Below are 23,539 nucleotides of genomic sequence, written 5' to 3'. Positions count from 1 at the left end.
TGTCCAAGAGAAAGGAGATGCTAGCTTATCATTCATTTTCCTGGTTCTTGCCATTTCTCAGACTCGTCTCAGATACCCAACTATCTCAAGTTTTAAAACCACCAAATGTAATCCCGAAAGTTTTGTGTTTCTTCAACTAGACAGTGGTAAAAAATAGTAAGAGGGTTTAGTCAAGTGAGCCTATCTTTGGAGATTCCCAAGTAAAATGCTGTAAACTGCCCATAGCTACTTCAGCATACACATTCTAGAATACCCTGTCGTTTTTTTACTCAAGGGTGAGAAACTCCCACCCTCTGAGGCTAATCAATGCTGTAACAATCCTAGCATGATGGACAGAATTCCTGGATCATGACTGTATTCAACACGCTATCTATAATGCTGAAATGTGGCAAGTGTTCGAGAAGCTTTGACCGAAAAAACAATCAATGTTTAGGTTTAAAAATTAAAATGCATGGGTGGACTTTAACAAACTTTCAACCAGTGAAACACTAGGATGTCACCAAGGCTGGCTTAATAGCTCATCCGTGTTAGGTAGAGAGGCATGTCCTCTGGAATCTGAATTTTCTGTCGACAGTTTTATTGGCATATAATGCACATGACATACAATTCAGTGGTTCAGTCGCATCAGAAGAACTGTACAATCATCACCATCAGTTTTAAAGCAGTTTTGTCATTCCTGAACTCCTTGTGATCGGTTCCTTCTGCCCCTCCCCATCCCTTGCCATAGGCACCAACTGGAGAATCCTTCCTCCAGCAGCGGCTGGATAGATTACACAATCCTGGATTTTTATACAGTAAAACAAATAAAACTAACAAAGTAAACAGATCAAATCTCAATCGAAAAGAAGGCAGAAAATATTAAAAACTAGAGCAAATTTCAAGAGATAAAAAGGAAATCAAATGACAGGGTGCTAAAGCTTACACCATTTGCACCTGCAACAACCCACTTCAGAATGCAGTCATCTGACCTCCCTTTGGGCTCCTAGTAAGTCTGCTTCAGTTAAAAACACTGAAGGGAAAATACACATGGCGTATGGCCCTGTTGAATTCTCTCTGACAGTGGACCAGGGCCGTGAATAGCCTGGCTAACATGCAGACTGCCGTGAATGTGACAATAAACAAGATTTTAATTTTTAAAAATCTGCTATTTACATAGAACGAATTAAAAGATTCCCTCTCTGGTGTGAAAACTTGTATCTGATAGGAACAAAACTTTTATCTCGTTTGCTGAGGATTTTTTATGCCATAGTTGAAGGGGCCTGGGAATTCAACTGGCACCATCCTGTCCGGAGCACGTTTTCACGTTCTGCACAGAGTCCTGGTAGCACAGTGAGTTGTTGGGCTGCTCGTGGTATGGTCGACCTTTTGGAAATCCCCCCACAGCCCTGGGGGGGCAAAGATGAGGCTTTCTACTCCCGCAATGATTTATAGTCTCAGAGGGGAGTCATTTATTCTTTGAATTACCCTATACATTAGAATGGACTCAACGGTAGTGAGCTGGATTTTTAGGTTTGGTTTATGTTGGGAAATCATGAAATTCCTGACAACCTTGACTCAAGTTTAGCTTATTCCTTATTCATTCTCCAAATGATTTATAGAGGAGCCATCAGAAAACTGGATGTTAGTGAACAGCTGAAAAATTTAGAGTTCACCCACAACTGACACTACAAGAAATTGGGCATGGTGTGGTATAAAAGCTTCCTCTCCCCCTACTACCATGATCCGAATTCTACCTTGCAAGTCTGGATAGAGCAGAGGTTGTACACTGGTGCATATAGGAGCGGAAGGCACAGGGAATCCAGGTTGGATGATGCCTTCAGGACAAAGGGTGTGAAGGGCGATACGGGGAGGGTAGAGGGTGAGTGGGTTGGAAAGAGGGAACCGATTACAAGGATCTACATGTGACCTCCTCCCTGGGGGACGGACAACAGAAAAGGGGGCGAAGGGAGACGCTGGATAGGGCAAGATATAACAAAATAATAATTTATAAATTATCAAGGGCTCATGAGGGAGGGGGTAGTGGAGAGCAAATGCTTTGAAAATGATGAGGGCAAAGAATGCACAGATGTGCTTTATACAATTGATGTATGTATGGATTGTGATAAGAGTTGTATGAGTCCCTAATAAAATGTTTTTTAAAAAGTTGGAACTAACTTAATTACTTTACTGTCTCTGAAAAGGTATTTTTGAAATAGAGAGATTAGCTATTTCCAGCTGGTTTGGTTGGAGGCAGTCACTTGAATCAAATGTTCCTAGTAGCATAACTGCTTAATTGGGTGAAATGAGGGCATTCCAGAACTGTAAGTTCCCTACAGAAAATACTATATGGACTATAAAAAGCTGTGTCCACTTTTCATACAGAACATCAAAAAAAATGAATAGGATGGCAAGAAGACTGTGAGAATAAATGTGGCTGAAAGGAAATTAATCTGTAAGAATAATTAATCAGTAGCCACATGGATTACAAACCTGTGTGTGTGAGTGGATGCCTAAGAACACCTCTACTTTTTTCCACTGGGCACCTTGCTGTCCAGACTGAGCCCACAATTTGGAAGTAGTGTTGCCTTCCTTGTTCAGCACCTGCAGAGTTAAACCAGGGAAAACATGTTGAATTATTTTCTCCTAATACATTTCAAGTGTACAGAATTGTCCCATGGGATATGTTTATTGTTATTTTAATGTCCACAATAAAACCCTGAGAAAAGATCCTTAGACAGATTCACCAAATGTCTTTCTTTGCTACTATGAAGTTAGAGCACGGTGCCCCCAAGCAACCTCGCAAGCTTCTGATATAAAAGCATTGATGACTATCTGTCAGTCAAATCCAAAAGTCTCTAGGCAGCAGCTTTTTAAGAACTCAACCCGTTTGTATAAACAAAAAAATCTAGTAGCAATCACAATTCTAATTTTATATACTGAATAAGGCTCATGTGGTAGAATGAAATTGTAGGAGATTACTAAAGCAGTAATTTGAGAAAACCCTTCCTCAAGCACTCAGTTTGAGTGGGAGTAGTGTAAGTCCAATAAATATAATAGCTCAGATGACTGATCCAAGGAGCTACCTGCTCAAGCTGTGCCAATCAGTGCTTCCTGCCCAACCACTCAACCCTCACTCTATCGATGAAGTCTGTTCATTCTCAGTGGATAAATCAATACTCTTCTTTGTTGAAAGATAAGTAATCAATCATCAAGAGAGTAATGAGAATGGGAAGAACAGAACAATTCTGATTTATATGATATATTTGATTCTTTCAGAACATTGCATTTTAAAAGCACAATTTATGTGGCCAAAGAGTAATTTCAGATAAATGATTTATGAAGTTTTTGGCTAGTGAATGTGAATCTATCTTTTGCTTTCATAACTGCTATGTCATATAATTTAAGAATTATGTATTTTTAAGTTTAAAGTCGGATTAATGCTTTACAGAACAAAAGTTTCCAGAATCATATTAAAAAGTAACATGTTACTAGGGAAAGTATCATAACTGTCTTCCTATATGGAATTCAAAATAATTCAATATAATAAAAAGTTAAGAAAACAGCATTTCTAAGCAAGACATTGAAAGTATTTATGAAAGATAATGGTAAGAATATATAAGAAATTGATCTTTATTGTATAAAATATAATATTAGAGTACAAATCACTAAGATAAATGTGTTCATGTGATATTTAATCCTAGTTTATTCATCAATGCATAAAGGAATCATGTTTATCAAAGTAATATTTTTCATTAATTAAATGTGAACATAGCTTTATAAATTTTATCTATTAATATCAACTCTTATTTTGAAAACATGAAAGCACTGGCCCCCCCAGGGGGACAAATAACAGAAATGTGGGAAAAGGGACAGTAGATGGTGTCAGATATGAAAATCACAATAATAATATATAACTGATCAAGGATTCACAAGAGTGGGAGAGGCGGGAAAGGAGGAGAAAAATAGGAGCTGATACCAAGGGCTTATGTAGAAAGAAAATGGTTTGAAAATGATGATGGCAACTTATGTACAAGTGTGCTTGATATAATTGATTTATGGATGGTTATAAGATCTGTAAGAACCCCCAATAAAATGATTCATAATAATATTAAAAAGTAGGAACCACAGTGAGGGAGCATAAATGCTGTTACACTGAGAGGCTTGCAATGAATGACACAAGGTGCGTATAAATAATGGAAGGGAAATGCACTTGCTCTGTACACCTTCACCTTGTTCACAAGAAGATGCTTAAAAACAAAACAAAAAGATCACATTTCAAATAATTAATCTCAATAATAAGATATGTGAGAGAAACAATTCCAATTTAATGACACAGGCTCTGTCCTGCTACATTAATAGTTTTTACTTAAACTACTTGAATAAATTAAATATTAAACTTAAATCCAAGCCATAAGACTATTTGAACATTTGTTTAGATTATTAGACACAAATACAGAAATATACTTTTACAAGAAAAGATTTACTATAATTAACAGGACCAAAACAAAGAACCAAACTCACTGCCATCTAGTGGATGCCAGCTCACGGGGCCCTATAGGACAGGGTAGAACTGCCCGTGTAGGTTTCCAAAACTGTAACTCTCTATGGAAATAGAAAGCCCACCTTTCTCCTGCAGAGTGGCTGGTGGTTTTGAACTACTGACCTTGAAATTAACAGCTCATTGAATAACCACTGTACCACCAGGACTCCCAATTAGCAGGACGATTCTTCTGAATCAAGTTACAAATATAACATATTTTTGATCTAAAACACTAACAGCATTTTTGAGCACAGGTGTGTGTATTCTAAAATTTATTTTGAAAACAGGGTATTACGAATGGACAGAAGGATTCTGGAAATTAAGCATCAAGAAATAAAGAAAACAAATACTTAATATTAAAATTACTATGAAGCTACTGGGAAAGAAGAGGTTAAGCAGCTGACTTCTCTTTTGTTCTCTTTCTTGGGAAAGACGAGGACAACTAACCCACATGTGATCTGCTTGAAAGTCTGTTTAACACAGACTTCTCTACAAACGAATTAACGGTATTGGGAAGGGATAGAGTCCTTTAGATGGGAAGCTTTCAGCTGCATGCCCCTGGTCTAAAACTATGCACAGTAAACAACTGTGGATCAATTTGTTTTTCCAGGCATGCCTTTTCAGAAAAATTTCGTGTAAACTATAAAACTGAATGTAAACGGAGAAGCATCAAAATGGGCTCTGTGCTATTCATATCTATACACATTATTCACTATCTTATTAATCAAGACGTGTCCAATATGAGAACCTGCACTGATGTTCCAGAATATGTCTCTGATTTGCCTTTATCTCTTGGTTCACTAAAATAAAACAAGACCTCCTGAAGCAATGATTCATTCCAACAGTGGGACCGAGTAAAAGCAAGATGAATTTGGAACACCATTTTGACCAGAAAAGAAGACATTTCTTAATCAATAATGAGGTTTATCAATCAAAAAAAATGCCAGCATGAAGGTAGTCCTACTACAAAAATGTGAAAAAAAATTTTAAGCACCAAAATATGTCACACAAATCAACCGTAGGCCATTGTATAAAATAGGAACCATGAATCCACACTGATACCAATAAATAAAGAAAAGAGAATGATATCCTGTACACTAGAAAACCAACTCGTAGATATAAACAGAGTTTGAACATCACAATTAAGCATTCATCATTGTCACTTTAATTCCGGTAAGAAACACAAATAGAAGCTAAAACTAGTATTAAACATTGGAGCTGACATCAATCATTTGCCACAGTTTAAAATGTCTCTTTATAAAGTATTCATAGCAAAGGGAATAAAAGTAATGGGACTGGTCAACCTAATACCATTCAGATGCAATGGCAAGAACACAATACACGATTTTGAGCAAATCCAAATTGAGGGACGTCCTATAAAATGATTGGGTTATCTCACTGCCAAAGGGTGGGGCAAATGAAGAAATTATTCTCATTTGAAAGAGATTACCAATAAAAGCTCCTATATGATTCTACATTAGATTTTTTCCCATAAAGAATATGACCAGCATAACTGGAGACTAAGAATTCACCTTTGAGTGAAGCTTATTTGGGGAATTGTCGGTTCAATTTCTGTAACATTTCTTTAACTTTGAACAGTTTTAAATATTATTAACTGAGGGGACCAGTCCTGCCGTGTGACTTCAAAGACAGAGTCAAACGATGCCTGGCCCGGCTTCAGAGAAGCTGGACGGTGGGAGTTGGCTGCCCAAACCCGCTCTCGACATATATTTGAACTTGTTTGATTGGCCTGGACATAATTATTTGGAGTGCTTTTGTGCAAGATTCTAAAGAAGTTTATCATCCAGTTTTTCCCTTTCTTTATCTTGGTTACTGCATAGGGGGCAGAATACGGCATCCCCCTCCAGGAAATAACCCAAAGAGAAATAGAGTTCCTGGTCCTGATTTACCTTATACGAGGGCTTACAATGGAAATGGCATAAGAATAGTTAACAAAGAAGGTGTACAAGTTCCTTTTAGTAGTTTAAGTTTTATGGAACGGTTAGCAAGAAGAGGGCCTCCGTGATGTTTGAAGTCCACTGAAGCAAAGCTACCTGTTGTGAGGCAACTCATACCTTGGTACAGAAAGACTTCTGGGAGTTTAATTTATGAGAACTTAATGGAAAAGTAAGAACAAGAAATGAAAGCCTTAGAGAACAGCCTAAGAAAGAACAGAAAGAACAGCCAAAGCCTGTCAAGTAATTTTTGATAATGAAATGTATTAATGTTTTATTGATCTCATAGTTAGAACAATGCGCCCTAGTTGGATGAAGTGTGCTCAGTTGTTGTTAGAAGGTTTATGTCTATCACCCTTGTATGAATATGTTTCCATTTCAAGATGTACTAATTTTAACCAAGAATCATGATGTGATTGATGTAACTTGTTACGGTCTTGTGGCCTGAGAATTTCCTAATGTATGATCTCCGACCATAAGCTTTAAGCCAAGAAAAAGAATATATAAGTAGAAGCTTTGCATGAATAAAACTGGAACAGTCACCGCAAGCTTTGAGTTGCGTGATTTCTGTCTCCCACTCGTCAAAGCCTTACCCACCTAACGGGGGACCCGAACCCGCAGCAATTAAAAATAGCAATGTGAAAGACTATATAAAGAATACAGTACAAGACAAAAAGCCATTCAAGACAAGAAGGCATATTCGAATATGCCCATGGCATGCATGTCTATTTGCATGATTGTGTCATACTAGTAATATTGATACTGAAACATGCATCCTGCATTTCAAGGGTAAAGAAGTACTATAAGGTAGTTGTAAACTAAGAACAGAGATAACAGTCATCAGTTAAACAGAAAACAATACTTATTTGTCATTCAGGAACAATTCTACTAAGCCTCCTCTCTCCCTCAAAGTGACATCATTTTGAAACTAATGAAGTGCTGATAACTGCCCATTGTCATTAGCAGACTATATTTTAGTGACACTAAATTATGCACTCGGAATCTTCAGAGTGCAATTTCAGAACAATGTGATAGCCCAAGAAATACCTGGAGAGACCCAACGGTGGCCCCATTCATATGAGTCCAGAACACCAGGGTACATTTTGGTCCCGTGCGTGAAATAACAGGGGTAAGAATATCCGCGGTGTCGCCGAAGTTTCCATTGGAACTATCAGCATACAGGTACCAGCCATCTGCGGTATTTCTACGGAAAGAAGTATGTGTTTATCAGTATGGGGGGAAAGAAGAAAGAAACAGAACGCAACAAGCTAGTCATTGACTGTACTTCACATTCTTATAGATTCTCCCGAGGAGCCCGGTCGGTGCAGTGGGGTAGGTGGTGTGGGGCTATGAACCACAGGTCTGTGACTTGGACCCACCAGCTTTCCACGGTAGAGAGATGAGTCCATCAGCTCTCAGAAATCCTAGTTAGCAGCTGTACCTGATTTACAGGGTTGCTTGGAGTCAAAATACGTTTGGTGGCAGTGAATTTGTATTGTTGATGTTGATAGATTCTCCAAAGAGCACAATTATTTTACCATTTTTGCCTTTAAATCTATAGCCCTTTTAATGGTAATTGGTTCCATATACACAAATAGCAGAGACTGAAATCCACAGATGGACTCCTTTGTATGTGCTTTCTTTTTTTTTTTTTTGCCCTAATCATTTTCTTTTTTTTTCCTCCTCTTTTCTTTTTTAACATTTTATTAGGGACTCATACAACTCTTATCACAATCCATACATATACATACATCAATTGTATAAAGCACATCCATACATTCCTTTCTTATATTTTTTAAATGTACTAGAAATATTCTGTTCATCTCTTTCACTCAGACAAAATGAGGCATGGGACATTAAAAATCATTCTAAGAGACATAAAATAAGAAAATAGTAAGGAGAGGCTGTCAACTAGAAAGGAACCTGGCTTGGGTTCAATTCATAGACCAGCCGACTGGAAGTTTCAATTTTATTATTTATATATCCATTAATTCTGTTTCCCTTAAACATATTTTTAATAAGCTGGTATGGAATTTTAAAAGTATATCTTTTCTTCTCTTGGTAATAACTTTTATCAGACAGAACAAATCACATGACCCAATTTAATTAACAATTGTAAAAGAGCATAATAATACATTAAAATATGCTGGTTAATAAACAGATTTTTCAATAATTAAAGAAGTAATCTTTCATATCTGATTCTGGCCCACTTTTTTATGAATGTGATTTCTGGTCACTTTTTAGCCTTCCTATGCATGCTAGATGGTATACATTTGAAACCTTTAGTTATTGAATTTTATTTTGAATGTGTTATAGTGTTCTTTGAGCAAAGAGCAGATACTAATGAATGCAAATAGTTGTGTAGGAAGACACAATTATTCAGTCACTAAATATTTATTGACGCCTCAGCCTTCCCAAACTTGCCAGTGTCTATTCAAGGCACTGATAATTTAACTGAACAAAATAAGTAGAACTGGGTTTGGTCTCTGATTTCATCATGTATTGGGCGGAAAATTATGAACAAGATGATTAGTTTCACGAGTCATATTATTTTGTTTTGTTAACAAGTTTAATGACATGTATTTCACATACAATACAATTTTAACTAACCATATCTGCAACAATCCACTGTCCACTCTGTCTGGTCAATGGACTGAGGGAAATCAATAGAGGCTCTGTAAATATAGTTTGGGCTTTCAGTGTCATCCACAGCTGCCGCAAACTGTGTACTAGATTTTAAGCTCTGATATTGTCTCCCTCTTGGATAATGGATTTTATTAATAAAAATTCTTTGGTCACATTGTCTGATGTTCTTCTTCTATGTGGACTTACCTGACACCTAATTTAGATGGATGCTTGTTTTAAGACAAGCCTTTAAGACCCCAGATGCTTTGTTTGTTTCTTCTGATAGCCAGGCACCATATGATTTCTTCACCACACTTTGTGATAGTAACCTATCTTCAGTGAAAGCTTCATGAGAGCAAGCACTGAGTAGGGCCGTCCGAAGAGCTAATATACAAATAATCCCTAGGGAAAATTTGTCAATTCTAATAATAACACCACGAATCGAACCAGTATTATAGCAAAATGTGGCCACTCTATCAATGTCCCAGTCACTACGCAAGAAACTAGGGTGTATTGGATTGCTCTGGTGAATAATGTTACTAGCATATACTCTTTACAAAAGAAGATTGCCAGGACTTTCTTCCGTGGATCTGTTGGATGATTTTGACTGTGACCTTGTGGTTAGCAGCTAAGCACTTACGTATTACACAGCCAGAGCGCTACACCAAACAGACCATGGTTGTTGCATCAGTGCCAACTCATATGGATCCCATCAGACAGAATAGACTTGCACTGTGGACTTTAGCCACTTTTCAGCAAAACGTTAAAGCTGTTACCATAAGCATTTACAACCTACCATAAGCTACCTACCTACCTGCCTCCCTACCTACAACTGACCACTACAACCTCAGAAACCACATAAAAGGTCATTAGGAGCTAGATCATTTCAAGACAGTGGGAGTGAATGAGTTTATTAAAGCTATTATTCACACATTCACATAGAAAAGTACTTCCAAATGACAATTTCCTTACATAAATTTTCAAATCTTCTTTTCAAAACTTCTCAAAAGTTTCCTAATATACTTGGTGTATTATAAATATTTAATAGGATCAACAGAGTATCGACAAGCATATTAAATATTCCAATTACAATAGTCTCAATCCATCAGGAAATCATTGAAAAGTTTTCAACTGTAGAGCCATAAGGCCCCGGTGGCTGAGTAGAAGGCCAGCCATTGAAAAGCAGTAGGCCCTTCGAGGGAGAAAGAGGACGGTGTCTACTCCGGGCGGAGTTACAGTCCCAGAAAACCACAGGGACAGTGCTGCTCTGTTCTACAGCGTCACTCTGGAATAGACCCAGGGACAGTGAGTTTTTGTACACTCATATCTAGGTTGGCTATGAGTCAGAATTCCTCAATGGCAATGAGGTGGGTTTTTTGTTTGTTTTTTTGGACAATACTCTGTATAACCTACCCTGTCTATCAGCTGGACACCTCTGAAGAGGATTTGGGGAGAAATGTGCCAAATATGCTCTCATGGGCTGCTATGATATGGGTCCAGCATGCCTAAATATTGTAGAATTTACTGTTATAAATATACCAGTTCTTCACAGGCTGATTTATAGAGTCAATGAATAGGTCTTTTGATAGAAATTGACAAACTGTATATCTATACAGAGAGTCACAGGATCAGAATTCCTCATGTTATCATGAAAGAGAACCAGGTTGAGGCACTCCTTTTATAAGATAACATAACATGTAAAAAAAGAAAATGATGAGGGCAAAGAATGTACAGATGTGCTTTATACAACTGATGTATGTATATGTATGGATTGTGATAAGAGTTGGATGAGCCCCTAATAAAATGTTTTTTAAAAAAGCCCCCAATAAAATGATTTTTCAAAAAGATAACAAGACTTATTAAAACATGAGTAATGAAGACAGATGGTATTAGAGTAAGAATAGGTAATAGGTCAAAGAAACTGAAGATACATTCCTGAACCAGATCAATATTTATTTGACCTGATTTTATTGAGTGGTTTGCTCTGCAAAGCAATGAATGATAGGACCATTCTTCTAATGCATGAACTGAAATATATTACGTAATTATGTGTGTAAAAGGTCAAGGAGAACCTTGATTCCAATCTCATACCAAAATAGTAAACTGCAAGTAGAATTTACATATAAGAAGATAAAACAGTAAAGCTTGTTAGAGGAAACATCTGAATTACTTCCTGATGAGGGAATTGCCTGTTAAAATAGTATTAGATTTTTCTAGCTATGAAAAGAAAAGATTGAAAAATAAGAATACTTTAAAATTAAGCATTTATGTTTGTTATAGATAGCAACAAGATGACCAAAATACCAATGATTGATGGGATAAAACTTTTTTTATATTATAATGAATCAGTGTAGCTTTTATTGATTATCTACTATATATCAGACAATATATTAATTGTTCAACTACACATGTATGTATTCATATAACTATATATATATTACATACCTACATACACACTAGCAAAAGCCAGATGAAATGTCTCAAAATACTGATATGTTTATCTCTGTATGTGGGGACCATGCTAATTTTGTGTGCTTTATAATGACTAGGTCATAACATATATTCCAAAAATGTTTGTAAAACAGGCCACCTTAAAGATTGAAGTTTAAGGATGGAAGTAACCAACCACCTTTGAAGGACCAAATAGAAAGGGAGAAAAAGACTCATGGATGCAGATGAACTTACATATGAAAAGCTGATCATGTGTCACAAGCTGGGAAGGAAAAAAATCATAAGTCAGACCAGACTTAACAGATTTGAAAAACGCAGGAGGATTAAATTACTAAAAGCCATAATTCTGGCAAGAAGACAAGGTTCAAGTCAATGATTCTTCTAGTAAAACCCACTCTCTGCCATTAGATCCACTTTGAATGATGGTGATCCCTGGACAGAGTAGAATTGCCCCTGTGGGTTTCCAAAGTGGACCATCTTTCTGTGAGACGAGAGCCTCCTATTTCTCCCATGCAGGGGTGGTGGAAGAGAACAGCTAACCTTGCGTTTAGCAGCCCAATTCATAGAACCACTGTGCCATCGGGGTTCCTTTTAAAGTAGAGTCCTTGTATTCACAGAAACGATACAACAAGGAAAAGTAACATATCATTTACTTCTATCAATACAACTTGAGAAAAGTTACTCAAGGACAAATTAAAATAAAGCAATTAAATTATTCTCTACAGTTATACGTCCCTGAAATACTATTTTCACCTAAAAAGAAAAGAAACACGAGAGACTTGTCTGAGTATTAATTTCAAAACTGCAAACAAAACTGCATTTGTGTTTTTACATTGAACCATGGATGCAATGCCAACATAGCAGCACATTGTTTGGCAACCAGTTTTAGAGGCAATAATTGGAAGTACATGATGGATGTAAGATTCCTAATGGAAAAATGAAGAATTATACAAACACTTGCCTGTGCCTGGGATGGAATTATTCAAGCATGTACCTGCAAAGGAAATCAACTCCTTTCCTGGAATGAGTATAGCAGTAATACCCACAGCTAACAGAGCTGTCACCCACAAAATATCAGCATCTCTCTAACAGCCTTCAAATTGTCTTTTGTCATAGATTGTAGGAAGGATGTTTTATAGAAACATAACTTTTCTAATAAAGCATATCATAATCTACAAACTAGCAAAGTGTGCAGGGAAGTAGACTTCTACTTCCAGGTGCTACGAAAGTACACATTCAAAGTGATGATGTACAAGTTGTTTTAAAAAGCCATTATAAAAGTACAGTTGAGTGGAAGCCTTATTATTTTAGAGGAGGTCACCAAGAACCATAAGACCATCAATTCCAGGAGACAAACCATGCAGGAAACATGTCCAAAAAAAAAAAAAAAAAGATCATCAGTTCCTAAGCTCTTCCTCTCATTTTACAGAGTCCGTAAATGGAAATACTTTGTTGTTATTTGAGCACCTCCAGGATGTTCATGCTCCTTAAATTAGGAAAAGATTTGAGCAGGTTACATATTATTTTGCTTAACTTCTTAGTACAATATGAGTAAAAGCATCCACAACAAAATGTCTGTTTGGTCAACAATTCATTCCCAAATGGTTTCGTAACATTGAAGACAACCCCCACGATTCACACTTCGTATGTCCTCTGGGTATTTCCAGTTTCCACTCCTTTCCTATCTTCCTGTCTTGTGACCTGTATCCTTGGGCAAAAGCCGCTCTTTTAAATTTTGCCCGAGGGTTGATTATTTTAAGCCAAGCATACCCCACTGTTAGTGTTCACCCTGTAGGCATAACTATTACTTGGGTATAAGTTGAGCCATGAATGTGAGCTCAGGTGCAGGCTTGAAAGATAAACATCTGCAGACTAGAGGGTTCCATCAGTCTCTATCAGACCAATAAGCCTGATTTTCCTATAATTTTGAATGTTGTTCCACATTGTCTTCCTCCTCTACCAGGACCTTCTATCGTGCTCCATCGTTGCAGTGGTCGCTGAGCACTATCTCGTTCTTCCAGTCTCCAAGTTTAGGGGATGAGGTTTGGCAAGGTCCACTCGTCCCGTGGCCTCTTCGTTTCCACAGATCGTTGATTGTCTTCGATCTTCAGGGCTTTGGCTAAAGGGAGACCAACAGTTGACCTGAGATGGAACATCACCACTCCGGTTTCAATCTTGCAAGGCATGCCTTGGAGAATGACAGCTCGTAAGGCTAGTCAAGTCACATTGAAGGAAAGTAGCAGCTGATAACTAAAATGTATGAATTGATTTAAGGAGCGCTGACGTAGTGGATATTCTTTGCGCTGCATCCATAAGGTCTGCAATTTGAAACCACCAGACCCTCCATGCACAGAAGACTGGGCTTCCTACTCCCAGGAACAGTTACTGTTTTGTCTATACATGGCATTTGGGTCTCTGCTCCGACACCCCTCATTCACAACAACATGTTTGTTTGTTTGTCTGGGGTCTTCTCATGCCTGTTATCTGGTCCAAGGTACACCTCATGATCGCACAGACTGGTGTGTTTCTTCCATGTGGGCTTGCTACTTCTCTGCTAGATGGCCACTTAACTTCACAGAAGGGTCACAAGGAAGGGGTGAGTCAACCAGGGAATTGTAAAGCACTGATGAAGCACACAATATTCCTCTGGTTCCTTGAGGTTTCCTCACCCCCCACTATCATGAGCCCAGTCCTGACTTTCACTGCAGGCTAGACCAGAGCATGTGCATAGGTACAGATAAGAGATAGGAGCTCATGAATCCAGGAACAGGAATGGGAATAACAATACCGGAAGGGTACAGTGAAAGTGGAAAGAGGATGGGAGGAAGGGGGAACCAATCTCAGTCAACACATGATCACCACCACCCCTCCAGGGGGATGAACAACAGAAACCATGGGGGAAGTGAGACCGTGGTCAGTATAAGATATGAAAAGAATAATTTATAGTTTATCAAGGGGTCACAAGGGTATGTGGTGGGGGAGAGGAACTGATACCAAGGGCTCAATAGAAAGTAAATGTATAGAAAATAATTATGGCAACATATGTACAAATATGATCAATACAGCTGATGTATGGATTGTTATAAGAGCGGTAAGAACCCCTAATAAAGTGATATTTTAATAATAATAATAATAAGTTACAGTTTTGGAAACTCACAGAGACAGTTCTATCCTGTTCATTATGATCACTCAGAGTCAGTAAGGACTCAATGGCATCGAATTGTGAGGGATGTGTGTGTCATGAATTTGTTTATCTGCTGATTGAAAATAGGATTTTTTTTAAAGCTCAGTAACATTGATGAAAATTCTTCTGATGAAGATTAAAGAGTAACGGAGAAAAATCTTCAGAACTAGATTTTGAAAACTGTGGCGCACTGGGAGTAATGAAAGTAGCGATCAAACCCACACCAACTTTACTTTGGACTGAACTCATATCATCCCCGCATAAAACGCTTCACCAAAGAAGACTCGGCATGCTCACTTCCAGACACAGACAGTGCTTTCCTCAGACTGGATTCTCGTACTGCTCAGGCAAAATTCACAAATTCCCCGGCTGCCACCGTCACCCCCAACAAGAAAAAATGAAAGGCACAAACAATAAAAAAATGAAATAAATAGAACTAAAGCATATGAGACACATATTGAAACTATCCAATGGAAAAGTTAGGGATAGGTGTAGAGATGGGAAATCAAGAAAGAATCCAATGGAGATGCTTGAAAAACAAACAAGTAAGCATAGTAAGTGAAATAAAACAATGCTTTCAGAAAAGTTGATCAGTATACCTAACATACTTAAAAAACGAATCTGTAAACTTGAGGAGCAATAAAGATCAACATAGCTGAAAAGCAAAGTGAACATGTAAGCAATCAAACATAGCATACAAGGCTGTGTGATGGTTTCATATGATAGAATCTAATGCATGTATAATTTGAATTTCAGAAAAAGTCGAAAGATGGGTAGGAAGTGACACGGAGAAGCTTAGAAGATAAGAACTCCCCCACCCTTTTGTAATCCATGATTTACTAGAAAGAACTATTTGTAACTTGACTTAGAGAAGTGTTCAACTCGAGATACTTGCAGATTTTTGAGATGGGAGTGTCCTCTCTATTGTGATGGTGTGCCTGTGTGTGTGTGTGTGTGCACGCGCGTGCACACACGTGTGTGTGTCCCCATTTAAATTTAGCTTCACTTTTTATTTGATAGTGTATGCTGCCATGAATCAGCATACACTATCAAATGAATCGAGGAAAGCTTGCATATGAGACCCTTCACCTAGAAATTCAAGGCAACTTCTCAACCTGTTGTTTCCTATGCATTGGGCTGTGATCTGCATGGTTGGGAGTTTGAAACCACCAAGAGGTCCATGGGAAACAAAACCTGTGCTTTCTAGTCCTGTAAACGGTTACAATCTCAGAAAGCCAGTGGACCACTACGAGCCAGCATTGACTCGATGGTGGTAGAGAGATTTGTCTAGACTAGTAATCCAGGTCCTGGACCTAGGTGAATTACCACTCCTGATCCAGGTCAAGGGCTCTTGGTGTGTCGTACATAGCACAAAAACCCCCTGCCATCCAGCCATTCCAATCAAAGCATCTCAAAAGGCTAAAGTAGAAGTCCTACATAGGGTGTTGGAGACTGTACATTTCTGTGGAAATATTCTGTTCGTGTGGCACTTCTGACAGCTTTGAATAGCCAAGCAGTAACTTGGCAACCCTGAATCCGCCATGCCACAAGGGTCCTCTCCGTGGTCCTAGGATCCACAGCTGGGTTGTCACGTTTACTTTAAGAAGAAACGGAAAGGTGCTAAGCAGACACTGTTTTTCTATTTCACTCCTTGCATTTGGCATCCTCGTGCCAATTTTTAAAAATATGTCATTTCTACTGCACTCTCATGTTTTTCTATTTCAGTTATTAATAATTTTCAGCCTGTTACTCCCATACCTAACTAATCCACCTTCATTTGAAAATATTTTTTATTTTAAATTTCAATTTTAAAGCTAGTTCAAATATCCTTAAAATATATCACGTATAGATGACTTCAAACAACAACAACAACCTGATTTTTGTGGCGTAAAAGCCCAAATTAGCCATGCCAATTCTTTTTCTATTTGAGGGGGTGGGTGGGCTGGTCTCTTCTATTTTTGTGTGTGGCTGTCAGCATCCCTTGGCACTCTTTTGCTTAATGACAAGTCTTGTATAATATTTGTTCTCTCTTTATGTATATGTCTCTGTAAATATTATCTCTCCTTTTAAAAAAAGTAAAACACCATTCAGAAGTGACTAGGCTTAAAAGCCACCTTGGTCTGCTATGACCACAGTGACATAATTATAGAAAACCCCACTTCCAAATAATGTCATATTTAAAAAAACAGGGGCGAAGAATCGCACGTTCGAGGGAAAAGCTCAAATCCATGTACATAATAATAAAAATAAATGACCCATCTGGTTTGTCAGATGTAAATGTTGATTTTATGGAAGCAAATGGAGCAAGTCAGGATTTTCGAGTCAAATTCTTCCTCCTTCAATATTACAAAGGTCTGAAAAACTTGAGAATGTATCCTATGCTCAGATATTGAAATGAAATCTTGATTTGTATACCTATTAAAAACTATGTTTTTCGTACATAAGAGATAAAGCTGTACAGAAAGTTTAGACACTTGCATTTCTTGAATCGATGGCTCAGAGGTCCAGTGTGGCGTACTGTGGTGACTTCTGTGTGGCAGGGATTGCACAGACCATGCTACCATTACTGCAAACACTTGCAAGTCCACCCGTGCTAAACGGGACTCAGTGGAACTTCCAGATTAACAGCAGACCATTGCTGTTCCATGCCTGCAAGTTGGTTCCAAACCATAGTAAGTCTACGTACAACAGAACAAGACACTGCCCTGTCTTGTGCCATCCCTACCATCCCTAAGAAAGTTTGATTAAGAAAAAACAAAAACACTTCTACTTCGGAGTGATTACCCACTGGAAACCTCATGGAAGCAGTGAGTGCTGTCAGACATGGCGCCTGAAGATGAGCCCCTTCGGTTAGAAAGCATGCAAAATATAACAGAAGAGCTGGCTCCTCAAAGTAGAGGCAACCTGAATTTCTTGGATGAAGTAAAGCTTTTAAGACCTTCCTTTGCTGATAGGACACAAGTCAGAATAAGAAGAACAGTTGCATTGCAAACAACTAGAAAAATAATCATCACATGCAATGTCTGAAGTAGGAACCTAGAAAAACGGAAAGTCCTCAGAAATGAAATCGAATGCATAAGATCAATATCCTAGGATTCACTGAGCTACAATGGACTGGTGTTGACCATTTTGAGTTGGACAATAATAAAATTTCCTAAGCCGAAATAATAATTTCAAAAGGAGTGACATTGCATCATTGTCCAAGAAAGAGACAACCTTTCAAGTCCAATGCTGTCTGTGAAACAATAATATCTACATACCATCAAAGAAGTCTAGTCAACACAACTGCCATTCCCATTTATACACCAACCACTAAAGCTGGCGATGAAGAAATCATCTTACCCATTTCTTTAGTCTGAAATTGATCAAATTTGTAACCAAGAAGCTTTGATAATTATTGGGGATTGGAATACAAAAGCTGAAAACAGTGAGAAAAACTCAGTAATTGTAAAACAAGGCTTCGGTGATATACATGAAGAGGGAGATTCCATGATCAATTTACAACATCAACCCCGTCTTCATGTCAAATAACTATTTTTCCACAACACGAATCTTGATGAGACATGCAGACTGCAGTAGATGTACTACACAGAAATCAAATCTGCTGTATCGATAGGAAGAAATAATAGAGACCAGGGGCCAACTATGGGGGGAAAACAACAATAACAACAACAACCAAAAAAAATCTATCAATTGTGTTTCTGCATGTTCATGTTTAAGCTGAAGAAAAGTAAAATAAGCTCCAGAGAGCCAGATACACCCAGGAACACATCCCCTTTGAATTTAGAGACCATGTCAAGAACAGATTTGATATATTTTATACATATTTTTGAAATATTTCCTAGAAGGCCTGAGGAGCTGTGAAATGAGTTCAAGAACACCATATATGAAGAAAGTTAGTAGCATTAAAAATAGGGTAAGAAAGCAAAGATAAAGTACATGTTAGGAAACTGAAGCTTGTCCTGGAAATTAAAGTACCTGAAACAATTGGAAGAAATGATGAAGTACAATAATTTAACAGAGGATTTCAAAAGGCATCCCGAGAAGACAAAGTGCAGTGTCAGAATGCATGTGCAAAGACCTAGAGTTAGAAAGCTAAAAAGGGAGAAACCATCCAGTCTCTCTCAAGCTGAAGGAATTCTAGAACATTAGTCTAGCCTCTAGTTGCGAAGTTTAAGAATTCCGTGGGCAAAATACTAAATGATGCAGCAATCATCAAATGAAGAAGGAGGGACATGCCATCACCGTACCAGAAAGATCTGGTTTCTGTTCAATTATTTCAAGAGGTAGCAGATAATCAATAATCAATGTATTGCAAACAAAGAAGCACTGTGAATATTCACTCATCTTTGCCAAAAAACGTATGAGACAGTGAGGCCAAGCAGTTAGAGGAGATCTATGTTTGTGCTGCTTATTTATAAGAAAACAGGACTCTAGAGTATGGGCATTATCCAGCAAAATCATCAGGATCGTATGTAAGTAATATTTTACTAAAAATAATTCAACATCGGTTGAAGCAGGACACGCAGAAAATTCAAAGAGATTAACAAGCAGAAGCATGTCATGGCTGAAATGATATAGATCTTGATGAGCGTAGAAAATCCCGGAACATTCCTCCGAGGGTACACCAGAGGACTCCATGAGAGAGCCCCACCAAGTGGATGGAACTTTTACCTCAAACACTTCTGCGGCCAGTGGACTTACAGTTGAAATTCCGTAACGTGACAAGCAGATGACTACTAGCCTTCCAGCATAGAACTGGCAACCGTTAGAATGTGCTTCAAATCTCTGACCTTGAGGGCGCTTACTATTATAATGCCCAGAATTCGTGCGTACTTACAATTCTAATGCCCCCTCTTGCTTCATTATGTCACCTCTTATTGTGGTCGGCATGACTCTCCCACTGTGCATTAATGTCATCGAAAGCTTTCCCCTGTCACCAACCCCATTGTTTGTGTAAATGGTGTCCAGAAATGTATGCGTTTAATCTGTACAAGGCAATAACTCGTGTGTTTTGGTCCAGCGCTGGTGGACACTTGTATGGTTTCCATTTCTCAGAATGTTTTAAATTTGGCAGGAAAAATGCCATAAACTGTGTTCTTGAGTTTTACTGATTTCGTGAAGGCACTCGACTGTGTGGATAGCATTAGGAAGAATGGGAATTCCAGAACATTTCACTGTGCGCTTGTGGATTTGTGCGCAGACCAGATGAATGTTCAGACAACATAAGGAGTGATTCCACAGCTTACAACGCCAAAAACAGTGTGTCAGGGCCATATTATTTCAACATAGTGTCTGCTAAAACAATTGATCTGAGAAGCTGGACTCTCTGAACCCGAATGCAGCATTGGGGCTTGGAGAGATTTATTATGAACCTGAGCTATGCGCATGACACAACCTTCCTGGCTAATAAGGAGGGGGACTGGAAGCAACTGTGAAACATCACAGGAGATGAAAGCTCTCGGTATGAATCACAACTCAACGTAAAGAAAACACAAATCCTCACAGGTAGACCAGTAGACAACAGCATGACCAATGGAGAAAAGATTACAATTGCCAAGGATTTCCATTTACTTGGACCCCCAATTAATCTTCATGGAAGCAGCAAGGAGCACTTCTGTGACACACAACTGTTTTAACATGTTAAAAAGCAAGGATGTCACTCTGAGATGTAAGAGGGGGCTGGCCTAAGCCGTGGCATTCTCAATTGCCTCATCTGTATGTGAAAGTTGGACAGAAAATTGAGATCACCAGAGAGGAATTCATGCATTTGAGTTAATAGTTGGTAAAGAATATTGAAAGTACCATGGGCTGTCAGAAATAAATGCCTCTGTGTAGGTCAGGAAGTACCGACAGACTATCCCATCGAAGCTCCAATGGTGCAACATCTATTCACATACTTTGGACACATTATCAGGGGAGAGTGTGAAAAAGTATATCATCTGGATACAATAGAGATTCAAGGAAAAAGAGAAAGCCATTAAAGAGATGGATTGATACAGTAGCAGCAATAATGGCCTCTTACATAACATTTTGTGATTCAAACACCGAACGTGTAAGGCTGGCACCAAACAGAACAAAGGCGTGGAATCTTCATACCAACCATTGTGAAGATGTTACAAGACTGCTCGGTCTTTCTTTGTGTTGTATTTAGGGCCACTGGGCGTTAGAAGTCACTTACTGGCCTCTAACAACACCAATATTTCTGAAGCGTTACCAAAGTGCTGCTAAACGCTGTATTGTATAAAATCAGAGATTAAATTAATAATGGTCTAAGAGTAAGTGGTATAAACTTGTCTACTCTGCCGGTTTATACCCATAGAGTTGCTTCTTCAATTTATGTATTTGTTTACCAACCAGATAAATTGGTTCTAGTTCTTTATCTTCTCACAGCAAGATTTTTACACGAAAGAATTTCGCTTACATGGCTTCTTTCTGGTGCTTTGTCATCAGAGTTCAGTTTCATTATTGCAGTACCTTGTGTACTTCGGAAAAAGTGATCATGAATTATCATTCTTTGACCTTTACTTTATTCTACAGCCTTGCACATCAGCAACTGCCCTCGTCAGTTATTTATAGCATCACTAACCTATGAAGGAAAGGCCACTCTGAAATCTGAATATATAAAAGATGTAGATCATGTTAGAACCCTTTTAAAATGTAAATAAACACCACACTGGGTTTTGTGGTCAGGTCCTTATTTTTATAATAATATCAGTACAAAATGTCACCATTGACATCTATTCTAAGGCAATGTTAGTAGTGAAGTGGAAATGGTACATTCTTTAATTGTTTAAGCATTGCTAAAAGGGGAAAATATTTTAACATGAACAGTGAGTGGATGTAACTAAGCTAAATTAGAATCAACTTTGCATTTTATAAAAGGATAGTATCACTTCTTTTCTATTTAAACTGGACTTGGAAGTATTTTTATCAAATTGAATATAACTATTATGTGTTAACATCTATACATTTTAGAAATCTTGTGGGTTCAATTATAGTAAGTTATTGAATCAAAGAAAATCACTATCTTTTAACCAACTCACTAAAAACTTTCTGAGAAGAGTACATTGAGTTCATAATATCTTAGTCATGGGTATGAGTAAGTTTGGTTAGAAAAATTAAAAGAGATTGAAAAGTAATCCCTGGCTAGAAATTTAGATCTCGACATTAAAGAAGATATGATCGAATTTAATCTTAAACCTAGTGATTTCCCTAAAGACACTCTAGCTCACGGCATTTTTCTATGTCTCTCCTTCCTCCTTTTTTATAAGAAATGTTATATTAAAGTAATGCATTTTAACTGTGAGTTAAGAACATATCTTAGAAGGAAGTAACCTATGGGCGAACTAAAACAATGTCTATGACAGCTTAGACAGGAGAACTAATTTTACCTTTAAATTGTTAAGATCATCACCATTTGCTTCCTCCAGCCTTGTAGCTTCTCTGTTTTATAAACGTTCTGTTCCTTTGCTATCATTTATGATCTTCCTCTTTTCCCACAGTCATCTGCTATACAGCCAGCAATGTGGAAGTTATGAAGTAAAGAGACTCAACTTAGTCAAGACATTTTCCCTGAGAATCAGAATAATGGAGTTAGCCCTGCTGGGGCACTGATTCCCACCTACACACACCCTATAAAACATAGTGGAAGTCACCTGTAGGTTTGTAAGGCTAAGTATCTATTAAAACAGACCGGTTCATCTTTGTGAAACAGAGTACCTTGTGGATTTGAATAATTAAATAGTTAGAAAACTAAGGCTTAATCCCCTGCACCAAAAGGACAGCATTTGAGACAGGTACTACAATATGGATGACGACTGACCAGAGAAGAATCGTTATGGTCACAACTCCCAATCTTTTTGTTTTCCACCTCAGCCTGGTTTGGGTCGGGGTGGAGTGAGGGGTGGGCTGAGCTCTCCTGAAGTCTTTACACCTTTTTTTCTGTGCTTCTTTGACAGTTTCCATTTTTCTGAAATTCCAATTAACTCAACCACTTTCCTTCCTTTAGGCTTACAATTTTCGAAGTCACCCGGCTCATATGGATCATCTTGGGGTTTTCACCTGTTCTCTGCTTTCGCATGATCTGATAACTCATCATCGGACACTTTTGCAATTAGTACATCAGACCATTCTCTTCTATATTAAACACTAATGCTGTATTTTCAACTGTTCAACTATTTATACATAATCTGTATTTATCATTTGTTCTCATTTTTTTTACTTTTCTGTTTTCTTTTGGATTTAGGGTTGTATGTTTTATTTTTGTTTTGTTTTTCTTTATATGAAATCCAAGGTAAGTAAATGTATAGTGACAGTAATTGGATTAGTAATTTCTTAGGGTGATGGCTGGGGAAAAATGGGGTGCTGATAATAATGGGTACAAGAAAGAAGAGTATATTCTACATTGGTCTGTGCTGATAACTGCATGCTTCTTTTTAATATATTTCAATCATTGAATCGTATGATATGGAAATTATATGTCAATACAACTCCTAAAATTAAAGAAATAGATAGATAGGTAATTGTTAATCTTTTAATGTCCTGGTTAAAAAAAATAAAGCCACATTAGAGAAGTCCAAGTTCTATTCTGAATGCCTTTTTACAGCTAACGAAAAACGTATGCCCCCACAGAATGTATTGCCACTAAATTCAGTTGCCAAACAAAAACTCAAAATAAATTTTGATTTCTTTAACAATTATAATCTAATTGTTTAATCGAGCTTTATGATGATGGCACAAATCTGAACAAATTTTCCCAAAGAAGCCAAACCAAACTCACTGGCATCCAGTCAATTTTGACTC

The 23,539-nt window shown here is 37.8% G+C and overlaps 1 protein-coding gene across 1 annotated transcript in view; it reads right to left on the bottom strand.

Annotated features, from left to right (window-relative positions):
• MALRD1 (MAM and LDL receptor class A domain containing 1) overlaps positions 1 to 23,539 on the bottom strand; it is an 836,583-nt gene that overhangs the window by 512,430 nt on the left and 300,614 nt on the right. The window contains exons 22-23 of the mRNA XM_075553413.1: positions 7,522 to 7,678; positions 2,470 to 2,580 (exon numbers count right to left, since the gene is read on the bottom strand). Of these exons, the coding sequence (XP_075409528.1) occupies positions 2,470 to 2,580; positions 7,522 to 7,678 (268 nt within the window). The remainder of the gene's footprint in view (positions 1 to 2,469; positions 2,581 to 7,521; positions 7,679 to 23,539) is intronic.

Source organism: Tenrec ecaudatus, chromosome 6 (assembly GCF_050624435.1).
Source record: "Tenrec ecaudatus isolate mTenEca1 chromosome 6, mTenEca1.hap1, whole genome shotgun sequence".
NCBI lineage: Eukaryota > Metazoa > Chordata > Mammalia > Afrosoricida > Tenrecidae > Tenrec > Tenrec ecaudatus.
This window is presented reverse-complemented; position numbering and strand designations above follow the sequence as displayed.